This window comes from Hipposideros armiger, unplaced genomic scaffold, assembly GCF_001890085.2.
Source record: "Hipposideros armiger isolate ML-2016 unplaced genomic scaffold, ASM189008v1 scaffold_42, whole genome shotgun sequence".
Classification (NCBI taxonomy): Eukaryota; Metazoa; Chordata; class Mammalia; order Chiroptera; family Hipposideridae; genus Hipposideros; species Hipposideros armiger.
The window spans coordinates 4,557,895-4,576,784 of record NW_017731392.1 but is presented as its reverse complement, the minus strand read 5'-3'; the positions used below and the strand labels follow the sequence as shown (position 1 = coordinate 4,576,784).

At 43.1% G+C, this 18,890-nt stretch overlaps 1 protein-coding gene across 2 annotated transcripts in view; it reads left to right on the top strand.

Moving 5' to 3' along the window:
• The first annotated feature begins 67 nt into the window (after nt 1-67).
• Nucleotides 68-18,890, top strand: part of BLNK (B cell linker) — a 77,654-nt gene continuing 58,831 nt past the window's right edge. Inside the window, exons 1-2 of one of the 2 annotated variants that reach the window (XM_019639061.1) lie at nt 71-176; nt 824-1,304. In XM_019639061.1, the coding sequence (XP_019494606.1) occupies nt 1,258-1,304 (47 nt within the window). In that variant the 5' untranslated portion in view covers nt 71-176; nt 824-1,257. Of the gene's footprint in view, nt 177-823; nt 1,305-18,890 lie in introns of both variants that reach the window. The other variant, XM_019639062.1, reaches the window with a different exon arrangement.

The window sequence follows — 18,890 nt, the reverse complement described above, 5'->3', positions numbered from 1 at the left end:
AGGGAAGTGTGTCCAGGTACAAAAGGAATGGTGCCTCCCGTTTCCTTGTTCCCTGATCCTAAACTGCCTTCTGATCTCTAAATGACAGACAAATTGGAGGTTTACAGAACAGGTCAAGAGGAGAGTCAAGTCTTCTAGGATGGAAGTGAGCCTCTCTGAATGGGTCAGGCCTACAGGTATGCATCCCTCCTCCCTGCTGCTCACCCCACCTGCTGTGCCTGGGATGCCCTTGCTGTTCCCTGGGGGTCTGCGTGTCACTGGGTCTGGGGAGGGGATGAAAGTGAGCAGTAGAGGGCAGGTGGAGACAAAGGCAGCGAGGAGAATGGCTCCCTGCTTCTTAAGGGACTTCCAAATGGCCTGATGTCAGAATTGCATTGTTGCGAGATTGTTAGATTTGTTCTCAGCTGACTTTTGGATACATCCTGGTTTTGTTTGAAAACATCTGGCTATCAGCATAGCTCCTGACTCTACCGACCTGATAAGGATTACACATAACACACGTCTTATGATAGGGATCCTCTCCTCTTTTTCAGGTCACCTGTCTGTTTCTACCTTGCCTAGAGAATTGTCCATCCCATTTTAGATAGATTGTCAGGAAAAGAAAACTCTAATTCTCTGAGTAGACTATTACTGCTGTGTCACCGCCACCTGATACTTATTTAAAAACATTTAGGGGGTGGGAGAGATGAATAGAATATAAAAATGCCATTCCCATATCATGGTTTTTCAAGTAGAAAAGTTTATCCATGACTTTATGCAAATGAGCCTAAAGTTCCAAAGAAAGCTTCAGGTGGAAATGACTTCTGCTTTTCCTTGAGCCCAGGAAGCTGCTGGGGACAGCGTGACACCTGCTGAAAACAGGACTATATGTGTTCAAGACAACAGGAAGTAGTGACCAGCCAGAGCTTGCCCTGACCTGATTACAAATCTGGTTATAAAAGAAAGCAGCTGGAAAGAAATTTGCATGTCCAATAGGTTTCGCTATTAAAGTTTACACAATGTGGAGTAATCAGCCAAGCTGGCTGGCTACCCAGGTCACATGATTATGTAGAAACATGAAACTTGACTATGTGCTCGAGCAAGTTTTACTTCTCCCTAGTGCCAGGGTGTTTGCCAGCAGCCTGCACTCTCGGAAATCAGACTCAAGTGATTGGGGACCCTTGAGATCAAAGGCTTACCATGCTGCTCCTTAGGAGGGCCAGGGACTGCTGACGTTACCACTGGACGGTTATTTGTGGCTCATTATTCCCAAAAAGAATGGACAAGCTTAATAAATTAACTGTTCCTGCCAGTCAGAAGTTGAGGTAAGATTGTCCCCATCCAATACTTCTCCTTCTGCTTTTTTCCAGTGATCTTACTTCATCTCAGAAATACTGAAATCCTGGAATGCTTTCCTAGTTCTAAGGCAGTGGTGGTAACTGCTATAGAGAAGTAGACGGCATTTGTAAAGAAATATGTAGGAATAAGTGGATTTATTTTAGCTGGCTTTTGCCAGTAACAAAGTGTAAAGCTCTGGAGAGAGAATTTTTAGAAAGCCCAAAGTCAGTTTTCAGAGTCTGAATACAACAAACTTTTATCAGGAAAGATTTGCTAATCTGAGCCCTCAACTTTTCTTTGTGGTTTGCTATGGAATGTTAAAAATTGTTATAATCGGGTGTATTCATTATAGTTTTACTGTCTCCTATTTATTTTGCGGGTATATATGAAATGTTTTGGGGGAGATTAGATCTGTTTTTCCTGTGTCCTCATGTCAGTGCAACAATTATCTATAAAAATCCACTTAGAAAGAATAAACCAGAAATGACCCCAGGGGCAAGAATCAAGAAGCTTCTCTCATCTATAGAAAAGATGGCTTCCAAAATTTTGATTTTGAAAGTCTTCTTTGTGTCTCATTGTAATGGCACCATGGTTTTTGGAAATTGGAACTTTTAAATGTTCAATGACTGTTTTATATTTCAACTACCATTTGAACTTCAGTTTTTCATGGGGTGATGTGACACATGTAGCAAGTTATCATAGATATTTAGGGGCCAGGGAATTAGAGCTTTTGAGGTAGAACTTAAGAGGAATTAGTCTGGAATTGGCAGAAGCACAGCCCTTCACAATTAGAATATGGGTCTTCTACCTGGTAGGTGCTTGTTAAATGGTAGTTTGAAATGAACTGCTGACCTGGAATCAGCAGGCAGCCATTTTGAGGGTATGCTGTTGAGTGCTGCTGTAATGATCTGCACCGATAGGGGACAAGAAGGTACTGTAGTCTTGCCCTTGGTCTGAAGTTGCTACACCTCATGAGGGAGTTGGGTAAAATAATGGAAGTAGTAAGTGACTAAATAAGTGTAAGAAAGAAATTGGAGTACCTGGAGAAGGTTTCCGGGAGAAGATGCTTCAAGAGCTAGGCTTTGAGAGGCAGGTAAGAAGGAAGTTGTTGTAGATGTGGAGGGAAAGCATTATATGCTGGGAGGGAGGTAATAGAGAAGCTGACCCTTGGAGCTGGACTTGAGGATGGTCCATTTGTGGGATGATGAAAAGAGTTTCCTGTCCAACAGAGACTAGAAAGTAGGACATGTGGGACCAGAAGGTCCCGACAAGGTTGGATGTGTGGGGTGGGGCCAGATTACAAAGGACAGTGAGGGCTCTCACCACAAAGAGCTGGAAAATGGTTTACACTGTTAGAGATGTCCTGCCACCAAGCTCATAGGAGGTTGGCAGGGTGGACTGGAAGGGGAGGGGAACTGGAAGCAAGGAAACCCAGTAGGTAGGGGGCAGTTAAGTAACCTAAGCATGTAGTGTCACAGGCCTGGACTTGGGGCACAGCAGTGAGAGGGGAAAGGGAAGGAGAGGTAGGAAAGACATGCCAAAGAAACTACCAAGGAATAGGTATTAGGGCTTCTCTCATACGAGCAGGAGGGTTTTAAAGGTCCCCTTCAGATATATTCCATAATCTGGAGCTAACCTAAGGCTTAGAACCTCTTTCAGGAAATCTAGATGAGAATTTAAAGAAAGAAAGTCAATAGAACCTAAATCACTTTATGATCCCTCCTTCTGGGACAAAGGTCATTTTGATTATGTAACAGTTGATAGGCAATATACAACCATGAATTATAGGGTAGAAAACCAAAATTATGTTGTGGATAATTATACACTACACTCATCTGCTTAGGCAGAAATAACTCCCCCCCACCCCCCGTTGATTATTCAGTTGTCTTTACAGAACTGGCCTGTTTTGGTAAAATGTATACTGTCAACGTGGAACTTTCTAAAGAAATGAAATTGTAAACACAATGGACTTGAAGCGCCATCTTAAATCTTTTCTGTAATTAGATGGTATACTGAGAAATACATAAATAAATTACTTGATCCCTGCAGTTTATATCCTCTGTCCTGACTGGTTAACACCAATTCAAAAGGTTGCCTAACTGTGCAATTATTTGGCACCAGGTGACAATATAAGTAAAGAGCTGTGTGTACACTCTTAGGTTTATCAAAGTTTATATGAGAATTTGCCTAAATTCTTAGCCACAAAATTAGAGAGAGAGAGAGTGTCCATCAAGGGCATCTAAAAGGGATGACCCTGATCTAGGGGATATATTTCCAAAGCTGAAAAGAAACTAGAGACAGAAGGAGTGACCAGGAGTGGAGCAAAAGCAGAATCAACCAAGGAAAGGAGGACAGGAAGGATTGGAAGGAAACAAGGGATTCTCAAAATGACGGAGAAAAAGAAAAGAAGGTTCCCAGATGGACACAGCTGGGGATAAGAATTTACCCCAAGAGTTTCTGCTGTGGAAGAATTGAGAAAGGCGAAGTGGCTAAGCTGCATGTGACCACAGAAATGTGTGAGCACAGATTCTTGGTTTTTTTAAACCATTGAGGTACTACATGAAGTAGATTTCTCTGTTAGTAGAAATCCATAAACTCTCAAGATCTTTTAGTTGATTCTTAGCCATGGTTTTCCCTGGATTTTATAAGATAACGTTATCATTAGAAAACTAGCTAAAACCTCGTTTCTCAATCCTTTCCCAGTAAACATTCCTATGATCATAAAAATTTTGAGCTTCTAGGTAAATGTTTCAAAATTTACAATTCTGAATCACATTGACTATATTCTTTTCAAGTAGTGAAATTAGTTTGAAAAGGAAATTTTATATTTTTATGTTTTTAATAACCTCTCGATTGACTGATCATCTGTGCTCGCATATTTTTCTTTGTAGCACCCACAAACACATACTCATTTATGTATTTTTATAAACGCAAAGGCTCTTTGAGTGTGGTTAAACCAAGTCACCCCAACCTTCATCTTATTGGTTAAAGTGTGTGATATTTTTTTAGACCAACTAACATACATGTAACTTTAGGAAAGTTTACTTCATCTCCCTGGTCTCAGTGTCTTCAGCTGGTAAGAAAGAAATAATAACAGTACTGATCTCATAGGGCTATTGTAAGGATTAAATAAATTATTTTATGAAGCGCCAACGTATAGTGATCCTGGCACATAGTAATTATTGAATTTAAAAATGGTAGTTATTAATATCAATATTGTTATTCTTATTAATTCTATAGGTGTGTGATTGATTTGCTGAACATAAACATAGGACTTTACATTGATCCTTGATAAATTTCATGTTAATTTCAGTTCTCCTTTCTGGTTATTTTGGCTATTTTACCTATTGACACTGATACCTGCTGTATTTAGGTTTGCATGGATTGTAGTTGTGACAAATATCCCTTCTCTGCCTTAATTTAAGTGACTGATAAAACTGGTGCACATGGCAGGGCCATGGCCTGGGTGTCTGGGTCTCACTGCTAGTGCTCTCATTTGGAGATCTTATTTAACAGATTCTGGGACATAATTGCTCAGGTCTTGGAATCCTTACTTGGAATTTCCAGTAACTTGACTTTTCAAATTCAATTCTTCAGAAACAAACTCACCATCTTTTCACCTTTCTGCCACCAGCTCCCTCTCTGGTCCTCCCTGTTTCTGTCAGTGGTATCATCACCAGCCCAAAGTCTGATTCATCCTCCTCTCTGCACCTCCACTCACCGACCACACCCTGTAGTCTTCCTTATATGACGCTTCCATATATACCCTTTTGGTTCTTTTTCTGCTGCACCATCCTGGGTAGGATCTCATCTCCCCTGTGTCCCCCATCTACAAAATGAGGAGTTTGGACCAGAGGATTCCCAAAGTCCCTCTCAACTCTGATGCTGTGTGATCCTTTAGGAATGGAGACAATGTTTGACGTATGTTATATCCTCTAAGGCTGTTATTTTATCTTATGACCCTCAGGAAATATTCCCTGATGGAATCATCAACTTATGGGAGACAAACAGTTTGCAAAATATCTTCAAACTCTTTTCTTATTGCTTTGAAAGCTGCCCAACTCTGAACACTGGGGTCAGAGAAGGCATCTAGACAGCATCCAGATAAGATTATCTAGAAAAAAGCTGTGATGTATTTGGAAGAACAATGCAATTGGAGCCCAAAAAGGCTGGACTCCAATTGTCAGTTACTAGCTTATGGGTCTCACTCAACTTCTCTAAGCCTCAGTTTCCCCAACTGTCAAATAAAACTAGAGATGCCTTCCTCACAGTCTTGCTGTGAAGAACAAGTAAGATAACATGGGCTGAAGTTCCCAGAATGATATTTGTCACATGGTCAGTATAACAAGTAATAAAAAGTAAACACAACAACTGGTACTTCAACCCACTCATCATGAGGGTAATGGACCCAATACCCTTTCACTGGAGTGGCAGGCAGAGCAGGAAGCTTCCCAGGGGCTCACGGTTGTTAGAGCAACTCTTGTTGTCTGGGGGCATCTCTCTTCTCATTCTTTATAAGCTTATGTTAGAGGCCAATACTGATGTGGAGGGGTAAAAAGGAGGCATCGCATCTAATGGTAGAAATAAGATAGACTTTCCAGGAAGTATGGCTTCCCATTCTCTTCGCACTGCCAACCTGCGTTATGTCATCCGAGAATCCACTCAATTGACCCATCTTGTGTCATACCTATGGGTGGAATACTCAGACAAGGCCTCTTTCTCCTTGTGGACAAGCTACACTGGAGCCACATTATTAGAAATTTGCTTAGTATGTGTGGATTTCAGGATCATCAGCTAAGAAAACACTAGGCACTCTTTCTCATCCACTATGGGCATGGCTGTGCCAGGAAAACCCCAAACCAGAGTCCACGTATCCAAGGCAGACCCTCTCCTAGATCTAACGATTGCCTGTTTACCATGTCTGAACACTTCCTTTCTCTTCACGCAACCGGTCTCCAAATGGGTTATGATACAAGTAATTAGGTTTCCAAGAACTGAACCACAGTTACCTTACAGCCCTGCCTCCTACATCACTGGACTGGGGACACTGGGCTAGTACCAAACACTTTAGACACAGGTCTCATCCACAGATGATTAACCTCATCTGTTCTATGTACAACGTACCAGTTTGTATCATTTTCAAAGAGGATCTTACTATTGCCCTCATGCAATGACATCAAGGAATCTAGGCTTATTAAAGAAAAAAAGAGAAATTAAGTGACAGCTTGTTACAGGGAAAATGAAACACCAGATGGCTTTCTCTGGCTTTTTAATAAACCCCACACAAATATCCTTCCCGTCCACCCTCCAAGTCATAGCTGCATCATTTAGATCAGTGGTTCTCCACCAGGGAACATTTTGCTCTCCAGGGGACATTTGATGGTCACAATTGGGGAGGAGGATGCTACTGGCATCTCGTAGTAGATGCCAGGGGTGCTGTTAAACATCCTACATTGTGCAGAGCAGTCCCCAGAGCAAAAATAATTATCTGGCCCAAAATGTCAATGGTGTTACCATTGAGAAACTAATTCAGGCCAAGCAGAATGAATTCTGTCTAGACCAAGAGGCACATATTCATTTGTATGTTTTTATAGTGACAGTATGTATCTGAAGTTTAGAATACATAATATGTATCTTACTAATTGACGTGACCTCTGCTCGCTGGACTGATTTTCCTCTGTCTGGAATGGTTTGGGTGAGGAGTTGCCATGGGGAAGTGCTAGAGGTGCTGAGGTCTGTATTGCAATGAGTTTTTGTTTGTTTGTTTGTTTGTTTTTAAATAATTTAGCATCCAACAAAACTAGAGTCCACGAACTACATGCACCATTAAGGTATATGTTGTTCTTTCCTGGGTAGAGAACTGAGAGCAAAAATAGATTTCCAGACACAAGTTCATCTTAGAATAGTCTCTCTTTCTACCTCTGTGAGTAAGCTGGGCAAACATTGAGTGGAAATCCATAGATTGGGGATAAAAAGCAAATTAAGTGATAACATTGCTATTGAGAAGTCCAAGGGTTTATGGATCTGACTCAACAGCTAAGTGCTGGATGGACAGAGACATGTTTTTCTTGTATTTGGAGCAGCTTGTGTTGCCCCGAGGTCCATGTGAGGCATGGATTTGGAATATTTCTTCCATCACCTGGGATAGTTTCTGCTGCGGTATTCACCCTCTCTTGCCTGGTCTCCCTGAGGCCAGTGATGCATGTTTTATGAAACTGATGGATGGGTTTTGAGGATGCAACTTATTTTTTAATGTTTATTCCAGCGCTATTCTAAAACAATCCTTTATCTTCTCCTACCCCCACACCATGACTTTTTAAATTAGTGTTGATCTTATCCAGCTGTCAGGAAACAGTTTCCCTGATTCTCTTATGTTATTGGGAACTGTGAGAGGATATACAAGAGGGTGCAAAAAAAAATGTATACACATTTTAAGAAAGGAAAACTGTATCAAAATTGTAATAATATATACCGATAACAAAAGATGACTACTCATCATGTTTGACTTCTGCAATTATAAGAGGTGTTCAAACTGGTCACCATCAGTGTCCAGACACTTCTGATTACGGCGAACTACTGTTGAGCAACGTGGGCCAAAGCGTCCACTTGTGTACATTTTTTTGGCACCCCCAGTTTATGTGAAGGATACAGGCTGGTATGGGACTGCTGTCTGTTGTAATGTCAAATGCTCAAGGCTCATGGATGAGCCAAGATTCTGCCTCTGAGCTAAAGGGGCTGCAGTGTTCTTGCCAATTATAGAAATGGCCTTGCCAAGGAAACCTTATGAGTCCACTTAACCAGGCAGCTAAGGGCTGTCTGCCCCCAAAGAGCTCCCCTCGCAGGCGCCTGCTCCTCCTGATCTGGCCCACCTTCTCCTACCTGTCCCTTCTCACCTCCCTTCTGAGAGGGAGCTCCACTTGCAGGCTCAATTTTTAGTCAGATGTTTTCACAACCTTTATATAGTGTTATGGTCCAGGCCCCCAAATATGCCATTTTCCCTCAACCCAGCATGGCTGTTTCAAAAACCAAGGCCAGGAAGCCAGCTTAAGGGACACGTTGTGTCTCCTTGGCGAGTCATGCTTCTCCACTGGCCATTTTCCTGAGAAAGGAAATCATCACCCCAGGGGCGTCCCTGCCTCCCCCAGGCTAGCTGGGGCCCTAGCCCTACACCAGATTTCAGCCCTTCCCATGGTCTAGAGGACGCGCAGCAAAGGCCAGCTTCCTGGGAGTCTGGCCACGCACTCACAGGCCCCAGGCCCCAAGAGCCCCAGGCTGGCTTTAATGCTCTGCTAGTGCAGTCTTGAAATTCTGAATAATTTCCAGTAAGAGGCCCTGTGTTTTCATTTTATACTGGGCCCCAGAAATTCTGTAGCCAGCGCTGGCCACAGGTTTCATGAGCCACGAGGCTGCGCCTGCTCCCCTTGCAATGTGTAGGGACACGAACATCAATGTCCTCGCCCAGATCATAGGGGTTTACCTGCCAAGGACCTGAGAAGCCATCTCTGCAGCCCCATTTATTTCTAAGGTAAGAAAGCTGAGGCCTAGAGAGGCAAAGTTGCCTGTTCAAGCTCACACTAGCAGAGCCCATTCTAGAACTACACCTCAGTGTGTGCCTGCCAGGGAAAAGCGTGGGTCACACCCTCCTTTTTTCCCCCCTGTCATTTACTGGCCAATAAAACATTCTAGCTTAGTCTAGTGTTATAAATTTTTCCTAGAATTTTTTTTTTCAACTAAAAGGAAACTAACTTACTAGTCATAAACCCAGGGAAGAAGCCCCACAGAATCATGTTCTCAGCATTTCAGGCTAGTACATATTTCCAGGTCCACACTTGAATTCCGTGCTGACTCAGGTGTGTTTGGGATCCTACTGATGTTTTTCAAAGAATGCTCCCACAATAGTTCATGTAATCTGAGAGTGAGTTATAATTATAAAGAACAGAGTTGGTTTCATGTGTAGACTGAGCATATAGGATCAATGTGGTATCATTTAAGAAGTGCCCCAGAGGCCGGCCGAGTGGCGCATTGGTTAAGAGCTGGCTTGGGATGCCAGCTCTGAGCAGCAGGGCCTCGGTTCAGATCCCACATGAGGGCCAGTGACACTGCCCTCTACAGCTAAGATGGTGAACAACAGCTCAACCTGGAGCTGGGCTGCTGTGAGTCACCAGCGACTGTGTAAGGCTGCAGCCCCTGCTGCAGTGGGCTGCCATAAGCTACTGTGAATGGCTGGCAGCCGGCGTGAGGAGTCGGCAGCCGATGTGAGCTGCCATGAGCCACTGTGAGCAGCTGTCCAGAGGCTGGCAACCGATCTGCCTCATCTGGGAAGAGCGCAATGATAATACCAACACGGGCCAGTAAAGCAATGTCCTCCACAACTAGACTGAAGAACAAAAGGACAGCAACTTGTCTGTTTCCCTTCCCCCGATTCCTCAATAAAATCTTAAAAAAAAAAAAAAGTGCCCAGAAAGGTGTTTTTGCTGTACTGAAAAAAATATGAACTTTGGAATTGGGTAGACCCAGGTTTGAACTCTTGTCCTGCACTTACTGGATCGTGGTCTTTGAGAAGATCACTTAACCTTTTTTAACCTCAGCTTTATCAACTGGAAAATGGGAATAATAATATACATAGGGGTGTTGTAACAGTAACTATGTTAAATAGAGAGTGAGAGTTCAGTGAATGTCCCCCTCCCCAAAACCTCCTGGCCTGGGCTTATCCTGAGGCTCCAAATTGTATCATTAGAGAGGCATCCACGTGGAATAAGCCAGTGTCCCCTAGCCCTGGCTCAAAATTCAACACCATTAAGTATAATAGGTTCAGACATTAAGTCATTATCTGTCATTAGCACCCAGGCGGGAATCCTTTATCTAACAGCCAGGTCAGGCAGAGGGGGCAGAGAGCTGTGCTCTTCTCTCGCTCACACACAGACAGCTCAATCCACAGTTGTTAGCTGAAAGAATAGAACGTTGTTCAGGGAAGTGGTGATAAGAAAAAGGAAAGGTCAGAAGAGGGAGGCCACACCTAAGTCAAGGAATTCCCAGGGGGAGGCCAGGACGAAGGGTGATTAGTCTGGAGGGTTAGAGAGTTGAGTCAAAGGTTGAAGGAAATGCCGTGCCCTGTTCAATTTGTTGCTGTTGTTGTTTACTTTATAACTTTACTCGGCCCAAAGTATAAAAATCTGCAAGAGGAAGAATAATTTTTTAAGCACGTAAAGCATAGTAATGTCCATATTCAATACTGGACCGGGAGGAAACAGTCTTTTTATTTTAGTGCAAATAATTACCAGAGAATCAAATACAAACATGAGAAATACACTCCCAACAAAGAAGATAGAAAATGTAATACTAAATCATTGGAAAACTGGACCCTCTACATATATGTGACTATTTTGCCGTTTTTTGCGGGGATAGGGGTAGGGGGGAGCGGGAACTGAACTGCTGTTGCTCAGAGCTCACACTCTTTAGTGAGCTCTTAACCAACTAAGCCACACAGCCGGCCCTATTTTGCCTTTTAAACGGTCTCTACAGCCTGTTCAGGGTCAAACTCCTTTTTTAACCATGGAAAGACTTTTGATTTCATATCATCTCCACATTCAAAGATTATTACAGTTGCCAAACTGTTCCTAGATGATTGGACCTTATATACCTGAGGAATGCTGAGGACAATCTCTTAGCATGATCAAAACAAAAACTGTTCATGTAAATACCTCAAAAGTCAATTGAAAAGAAATCAGCTTCAGAATTGCTAATGACTGCTTTATGGGTGTGAAGCTTCCTTCTGGGACGCTAAAAATGTTCTAGATAGTGATAGTGGTTGCACAGCACTGTGAATTTACTAAATACCGGTGAGCTGTATGTATACTTTGAAATGGTTGAAATGGTGAATTTTACATTATGTGTATTTACCATAATAAAAAATTTGATAATGAAATTATTTCCATACTTACCATACAATTGTATATTTGGGGGACCCATGGTCATATTTTTGTTTGACCAGCTAGATAGTGTTTCAAAGTTTTAAGACATGTATTATTGATAAACATTTCTGGATGGTTTTTAAGAATGACAACACTTCCCTCCACCTCAATTCTTACACATGATATTTTCCAATATCCTTTTCCCCAGAGCCCCGTGAAGTGAGCTTAACTCAGTCCAATTTTTTCAGTGTATAGGAAATATCGTTCCTCAAAACCATTCTTTACTCCCTAAAAATATTCTAGCTGTGCAAATGGATGCCCAGACAAGTGGGTGACAATATTATAGTGCACCCTGTAGACACAGCTAAGACTCATTTTTTTTTCCTCTTATGGTTAACTTTTTTTAAAAGAACACGCTCAGATTCTTAAAACACGCTCATTTGCCAGAAGTACAAAGGAGTACATTTTTGGAATTTTCTGAAACATGATTAGAATTATTGGTCATTTGGTATTACAAATCTGAGACTCATCAGTGTCACGTGATAATGTAGTCCCTTTCCCCAAGCCCCTCCCTGCTGTGTGGGTCATGGGTGAAAGCAAGAACCAGAAAGGCTTTCTCAGGGCCAAAAGGAAGGAAAGCGCTGCAGCCCTTCAGGCCCCCGGGGCTCCTGCCCCTAAGATCAGAGAGGGGGACAGCCATGACAATATCTGCTGTCACATCAAATGGCAAACCTTCTAAGAACTTTTTAAAGCTAATACAGCATAGGTTCCTTGTCATCTCATCGGTGTCAGTGTGGTGTGTCCCATGCCTAACTTCCTTTGACAGGGTAAAGCACGCCAGGATTTTTTTTTTTAAGGGTTCAGGGTTTTTGTAGGATCATCTCTACCGCTGGTTATGCCAAGTCAGCCCAGTTTCCGTCTGCTCATAACCCAGATCAGCAGTTCAGATACGCCGAAGACTACCACAAAATATTTGCAGATCTCAGTAGGAACAAAAGAAAAAAAACGGGCAGAGTGTCTGGAGAAACTTGCAAATTACGTTCTCTGGTTAATAGGCGGTTAGTAAGACAACCCAGGCTGCAAGATGCTCATGTGTAAAACGCACCCATGCCCTCCATTCCAGGACGCTGAAGTTGTTCTTTCTGACTGGCGTGTGGAGAAAGGGCACACAGGGATACGGTGCTCAGGCCTCCTTCCAGCTGAGTTCAGTCCCTCTATTTCTGAGCATGTTCCAGGCCCCAGAGAGGCCCTGCCACATTCTCTCTGGCACCTGCATGCACTGCCCTCTCTCTTTCCCCCTCATCCTACCATCTGTCCCTTCTTCTTTTATCTCTGCCCATCCACAAAGACTGCAACAGGCCCCTAAGATCCCAGGCTTCCCTCTAGCAACGAGTCTGACCTTGGGGACCAGTAGCAAGGCAGTGGTGGGGTTCCACGTGTCCCTAGTAAAAACTATTTGGCTGGTAGAGGGACAGAGAGAAAGGTGCCCAAAGAGGCACACAGTGAAGATGGTCACCTGCCCTGATGAGGGGCCGAGCTGAAATAAGTCAGCAGGTGTCATCCAGGGGTGGTTGAGAGCCTGGGTTCTGGAGTCAGACAGCCCGATTTCAAAGTCCATCTCTGTCATTCACCAGGTATTGGATCTGGGGCAAGTTACTTAATGTCCATGAGCAAAGTTTTCTCATCTATAAAATTGGGAAAATCGCTACAATATGAGTATATAATGTGAATGTAAATATACTACTGAACTATACACATAAAAATAGCTAAGATGGTAAATTTTACATTAGGTGGTTATTTTTTAATCACAATTTTAAAAATGGGGATAACAATAGGCCCTGCCTCATAGAGTTGTGAGGGTTAAATGAAATCATGCCTGCAAAGTACCTGGCGCATAATAACATACTCAGTAAGCGCTGACATTCACTGTTGTTGCCATTGGTTACCTGAGTCTGACCATTGGCGTGGCTTATTGGACTGCGACTAGAATGGTGGCTCTGGGCTGAGACATAAGAAGGTGGGAGACACAGTCCCTGCCATGGAAAAGCTGATGATCCTCTAGCCAGAGACTCGGGTCATGCATGAAAAGGGAAAAAACAGGGTATGATGGAAAGAGCTGGGGGAGCCCTCAGCTAATTCATCTTGGGGGCAACAGCAAAATCTCCCTGGAACGCAGGTAGTTTCCTCCCGTACAAAAGGAGGTTGACCCAGAAAATCCAAGTCTGTCGCACTGCCAAATTTCTGTGACTACCTTAATGACAGGCAAAATTAGGAGTCAGGATTTCAAAGCTGTGTGGCCTGAGACAAGCATCATGAGCTCTCTGGGCCTCAGTACCTGTATCTGTAAATGGGGTTGTGGGTGCCAAGTCAGCCTAGGTAGGCTTCCTTAGGTTATCACACACCATGGAAGAGACGCAAATCTTCTGTGCCAGCTCCAGCGTGCCAGTCTCTAGAAGAAAGCAGCCGAGGCTGCTAAACTTGCAAATCTAAACATAACGCCAATAATGCCACAAGAAGGCCCGGCTGGAGGAAGTGGGCACGAGAAAGCTGGAGCAGGATAGAAGAGGCTATGAAAAAAGGGCAGAGGGAGGAAGCTGGCGCTAGGACGAGTTCTGCTACATGCAAATAACAGAGAAGTCACTAAAAAGCGGCACTCTGTTTCAAAATGACGGGAAGCAGAGACTTCAGCTTCGAGACAGACATTATCCAAAAGGAAGCTATTTTGTATGAGTCACCCAGTCTCCGTCTATATCTGTCCTCTGGCTTCACATAGGTCAGAGGGTTTTTGTCATGGAGGAAGGGACCTCTTTCCTGCATTGCCAGAGGGCAAGATTTGTGTTGAGGTAGCTCTGTGTCCCGCATGGGCCTTGTCAGTGCGCATTCAGGGAACTTGGTGGAATAAGTATGACAAATTCATGTCTCGTATGAAACAAATAAGAATGTTAAACTTTAAGGGGGAGCCCCCCAAAATCACTAAATCAAGATAAAGAATATTTAATGTAATATTTTTTAAATAAAAATTAATGCAAAAAAATAATGATGAACAAAATATTGACATTTTACATGAAGACAGGGCCAATATTGCTGATTTGTTTGGCCTCAGGCCCCAATATGATGCGCACGGCACTGCGTCCCAGCCAAGTCCTCTATGAGAGTTGTTGGCCTTGCAGCCATCAGTTCTTCCTTTTGCCCAGCTGAGACCCTAAAGGACATTCCTAACATTATCCCAGTGCTTTTAGTATAGCATTGTCATAGGCCTGGGTTGGGGCTGGAGCCCTGGAGAGTTGCCTTCATACTGGTCTCCCAAGCAGCAGTGTCCCCAGGCCCAGGCCCGCCTTCATTCTTCCCCACTGATCAAGACACACCCCTGAGTAAAGGTCTCTAAGGGCTTTCCCACCGCCTATGAACCCCATCTCCTTGGCCTGCCTAACACAGACCTTGACTCATGGTCGTACATCCAGCTTCATCTTTGACTACACTCTTCCTCCCAATACTCCCAATTTTTGCCACTCTCTGTTTCTCAATAGGCCACCAACATTCCAGACAATTTCACCTCTGAGCCTTTGTACTTTCTGTTCCACTACCTGGCTGTTGTTCCTCACTCTTTTGCCTTAAGAATTTCTATTTTTCCATGAGGATCCAGCTCCCGGGTCTCTTCATCTTGAAACCTTAAGTCAATCACTTTCTTCTTAGGGTCCCTACAGCTCTCTGAACTTCCCTGCTTCCAGCAGAGAATTATGGGTGGTTTTCACTTGTTATCTATCAGTACCATATGGATTTTTAAAAATGAGCTTCTATTGCTTTCATAAAATGAAGAAAAAAAACTATTTTCAGTTTAGGACCAAAAAACCAGTTTAAGATATAAGATGCAAAAGATATCACAAGAACCAAATAATAATTCAAAAATTGCTATTAGTACTGGGGATTAAATGACCAATAAGTCATACCACCTGAAGTGCTATCAATTCAGGATATATAAAAGTATAGCTGCAAAAGTCATCAGTGCCCATGTAATCCAATCTTCTCATTTTATAGGAGAAAACAAAGCATTGAGTGATGATGAGAATTGCTCAGATTTGCACATCCAGGAAGCAGCAGGGATTAGAGTAGAATCTCTGTACCATCATTGCAGTCCTCTTTCCCTAAGTGGACTCCATTCCTGTGCCCAAGAGATGATCTGGAAGGGGAAAGGAATGGCTTGAGCTGAGCCTTGGGCTGGGAGATAGAATGGAAACAATTGTGTGTTAATTACATCTCAAATGTTTGGTTGGGTCCAGGTTGTGAAGGCCTTTGAATGCCAAGCTAATGAGCTTGTACTTTATCCTGCAAGAAACAGGGAGGCATCAAAGACTATTCATGAGCAGAGTGACATGATGAAAGGGGCAATTTAAGAAACTGAATTCAGGGAAGGGGAGAGACTGAAGGTAGGGAGATAAGGTGGGAGGCCACCGGCATCGTCTGTGGTCCCTGAGATCACAACCACTGTACTGAAAAAATGGACAGGAGGGGACCAAAACAGACAAGATTTGTCAAAAGAAGGAGAATTGACATAACTGGTGATGGGAGTTGAAGAGTCAAAGAGAGAGACAGGGTCAAAGAAAGCTCAGACGTCTTAAGCCTGAAGATCCAAGAACACCAGATTACAAGCTCCATGTTCTTCTTTTACTTATCAGAAGTTTTAAATTTTCTACAACATACTTGTATTTAAATTTAATAACAAAAATGAAAGATACTATAATAATGATGAGCAGCATCTTAAAAAGAACTCTAGAGTCAATAATGTGAGATCATTCAAACATTTGAAAAAGGAGGAAGTCAGCCAAAGCATCGGCAGACCTAGTGATGACCACTACATTAAAAAAAATCTACTCATAGAACAAAATAGTTAAGAGACTGGATATTTTCTTTGCCTCTATATATACCAAAGAAAATATTAGAGCGATTTCTACTCCAAACTGATCATAGAAACACAATAGTTGGAGATACCCGGCTAGTTGTGAGAAGGGCACACGTAGATGTTCCAACCAAGTCGATGTGGACAATTCTCAGACAGTCACCATGCAGTCCTAGGAGCTCAGGGTGAGGCTGAATAACTCTTGCCAAGACAAAACGTCAGGCTTGCTTCAGTAGACACTGGGGAGGTGCTGCAGGCTCTCGAGGAGGAAGCGGCCTGGTAAAAGCTGGGTTTTAGAAACCATAGCTGAATAGCCCTACCAAACCTTAAGAGCACAGACTGGACTGGCACGCTGCCGGATACATTTTCCTGGTGTGAAGGGGAATGTGTAGATTTGGATCTTGGCTGTGAGAGGAGGGCCTGCCCTGTGGGTGCTGGAAGAATGAAAAGTCCAGACTGTACCTGAGGTTAAGATGAAGGGGTGAAAAAGGAGGAACGACTTGCCTGCTCTTTTTGTTTGCAAAGGTTCACTTTAATCTTCTTTAATCCATTCCTAAATCCAGATTAAACAGGGATTTTCTGATTAACATTATTTTGCATTCCACCTTTCCTGGAAAGACAGAGTGAAAAACAAACAAACAAACAAACAAACAAACAAAACGCTAGCTAACTTGACCTTCCTTTTCACAGTTCTCTGTGAACGCCCTATGGAGCTAAAAGGAAAGCAAGATGCTTTAGAATTCTTTGTGTGTGTGTGTGTGTGTGTGTCTAATAAACCTTAAAAATTATACCTCTTGCAGGTGATACTATCTTTTCAATCATCTTCTGTATTTAATAAAAATTATGGGAAAGATATTTTATAAAATACTGTGAATTTTCTTGGACTGCTCTTCGGTAATCTGGCGGAAAGATTCATGAGCGGCTACCTACCAAGTGCCCCCTCGGCTCTGGTAGAGTGCTGCGTCCCTCCAATAACAAAAATGAAATATACCATAAAAATTATGAGCAGCATCTTAAAAAGAACTCTAGAGTCAATAATGTGAGATCATCTAAACATTTGAAAAAGGAGGAAGCAGCCAAAGAATCAGCCGACCTAGTGATGATCTGTCCTTCCACATAGCTGGGCGATTCTGAGCCTGCAAACCCCTTTCTGAAGGGCAGGCAGCATCTACGATCCCTCTCCAACTTGTGCACTCTTAGCCAGTGGGTCTTTCCTGAGGGATTTACAGAGCTCTATTCTTATAACGCTGCCAGTGGCTCTCCACCTTGGCCAGCCACACCCTGGAGTCACCTGGAAGCCAAGGAGCTGGAGGGAGGCCAGGGTTTGAGGATTCTAAATAGCTCCTAAGAGATTCTATTGTGTAGCCAAAGTCGAGACCACTTTTCTAGCCTAACTTTTCCTTCCAAGAAGGACATGTACAGAGACTGCCCATTGATGTAAGCTCTCAACTTTAATTCAGAAAATGCTCATTGAAGAAGGCTGGGTTCCTGGGGTCCGAACCTCTGCTTGGTGCCAGGCCTGGGAGCAGAAGGTGGACAGGCAGAGTTGCTATGTGCCTGGATTGTACTGATCTGAGCATGGGTGAAGGTACCCAGAACTGACTCTGCTCTTCCCCCTGAGGAAAGTAGACATCACATCATTGACTGAAGCTTGTTTGTCAGTGTGTTCCTTTCCTGGGGAGAGTGTCTGGGTAGGCCTTTGGCATCCAATTATCGAGTAAAGAGTAATATTTGCCACTGAAGCTATTTCAGGCAATAGAGAGCAGGTGGGAAGACACTCTGGAGGTTGGCAAGCCGTATCTTCTGCTCTTTGCAGTTAAGCCTGGCCTGGAAGGAGGTAAACCTGCTCTGGTCCTTTAAAAACAGTTCTTAGCCTTTTATATGCATAAAAGTCACCAAGAAATTTGTTAACATGCAGATTGCTGGGCCCCACCTGGCATTTTTATTCCATTGGTATGGTTTAGGGCCCAACCATCTGAATTTTTTATTTTTTTATTTCATTTTACTTTGTGGCAAGCACATCATTTTTACTGGTCTAAACTTAGTGCTGATTAAAATGCTCTTTTCTTACACTTGGATACAGATGGCTGTATGGAAGCATTTGCTAGTACTTATTCTTAGTGCACTGAAATAATTCATCTATTTGCAAATGGCATAACTGCAGGTCAGAGATCAAAATGTCACTCCATGTCAGGGCACATAAACACCCATGGTTTTATGCAGAACTGAGGTCATTAGACCATTTCCCCAGGTTGGTTCCAATCAGCTATGCTAGGTTGGGGATTGTCTCAGCTAACAATCCCTGCTGTCACCCATCCCCCACCCCACCCCACCAAAAAAAACAAAACAAAAAAAACTACCCAGTAACAACAACAAAACCACAACCAAACCCAATTCTGGAACACCTTCTGACCTGGATGAAACCTACCCAAGTGGAAATGTTCCCCCTTCATGTCTCCAGCAAGAGGCACTAATTTGAATTTCATTCCTGGGCAAATCCAGTCCTCAGGGTAATCTTAGAAAAGCCATTACCCTGGACTGAAAATGAACGCCAGTGTGGGCAGGCACTTTACATCCCTTACCTGTTATTTCACACCACCCCTGCAAGGTAAATATTACTATCTTTTTTACAGATGCTAGAGTTAGATAGTCTTCAGACCATACTCTGGAAATCATTGTTTCAGAGAGTGGTCTGGGTTTGAAGGCACAGGAAGGAAACTGAGATTGTCTGCTATCTCCCGTCCCTGAGACCTCACCAGCCCCATCCC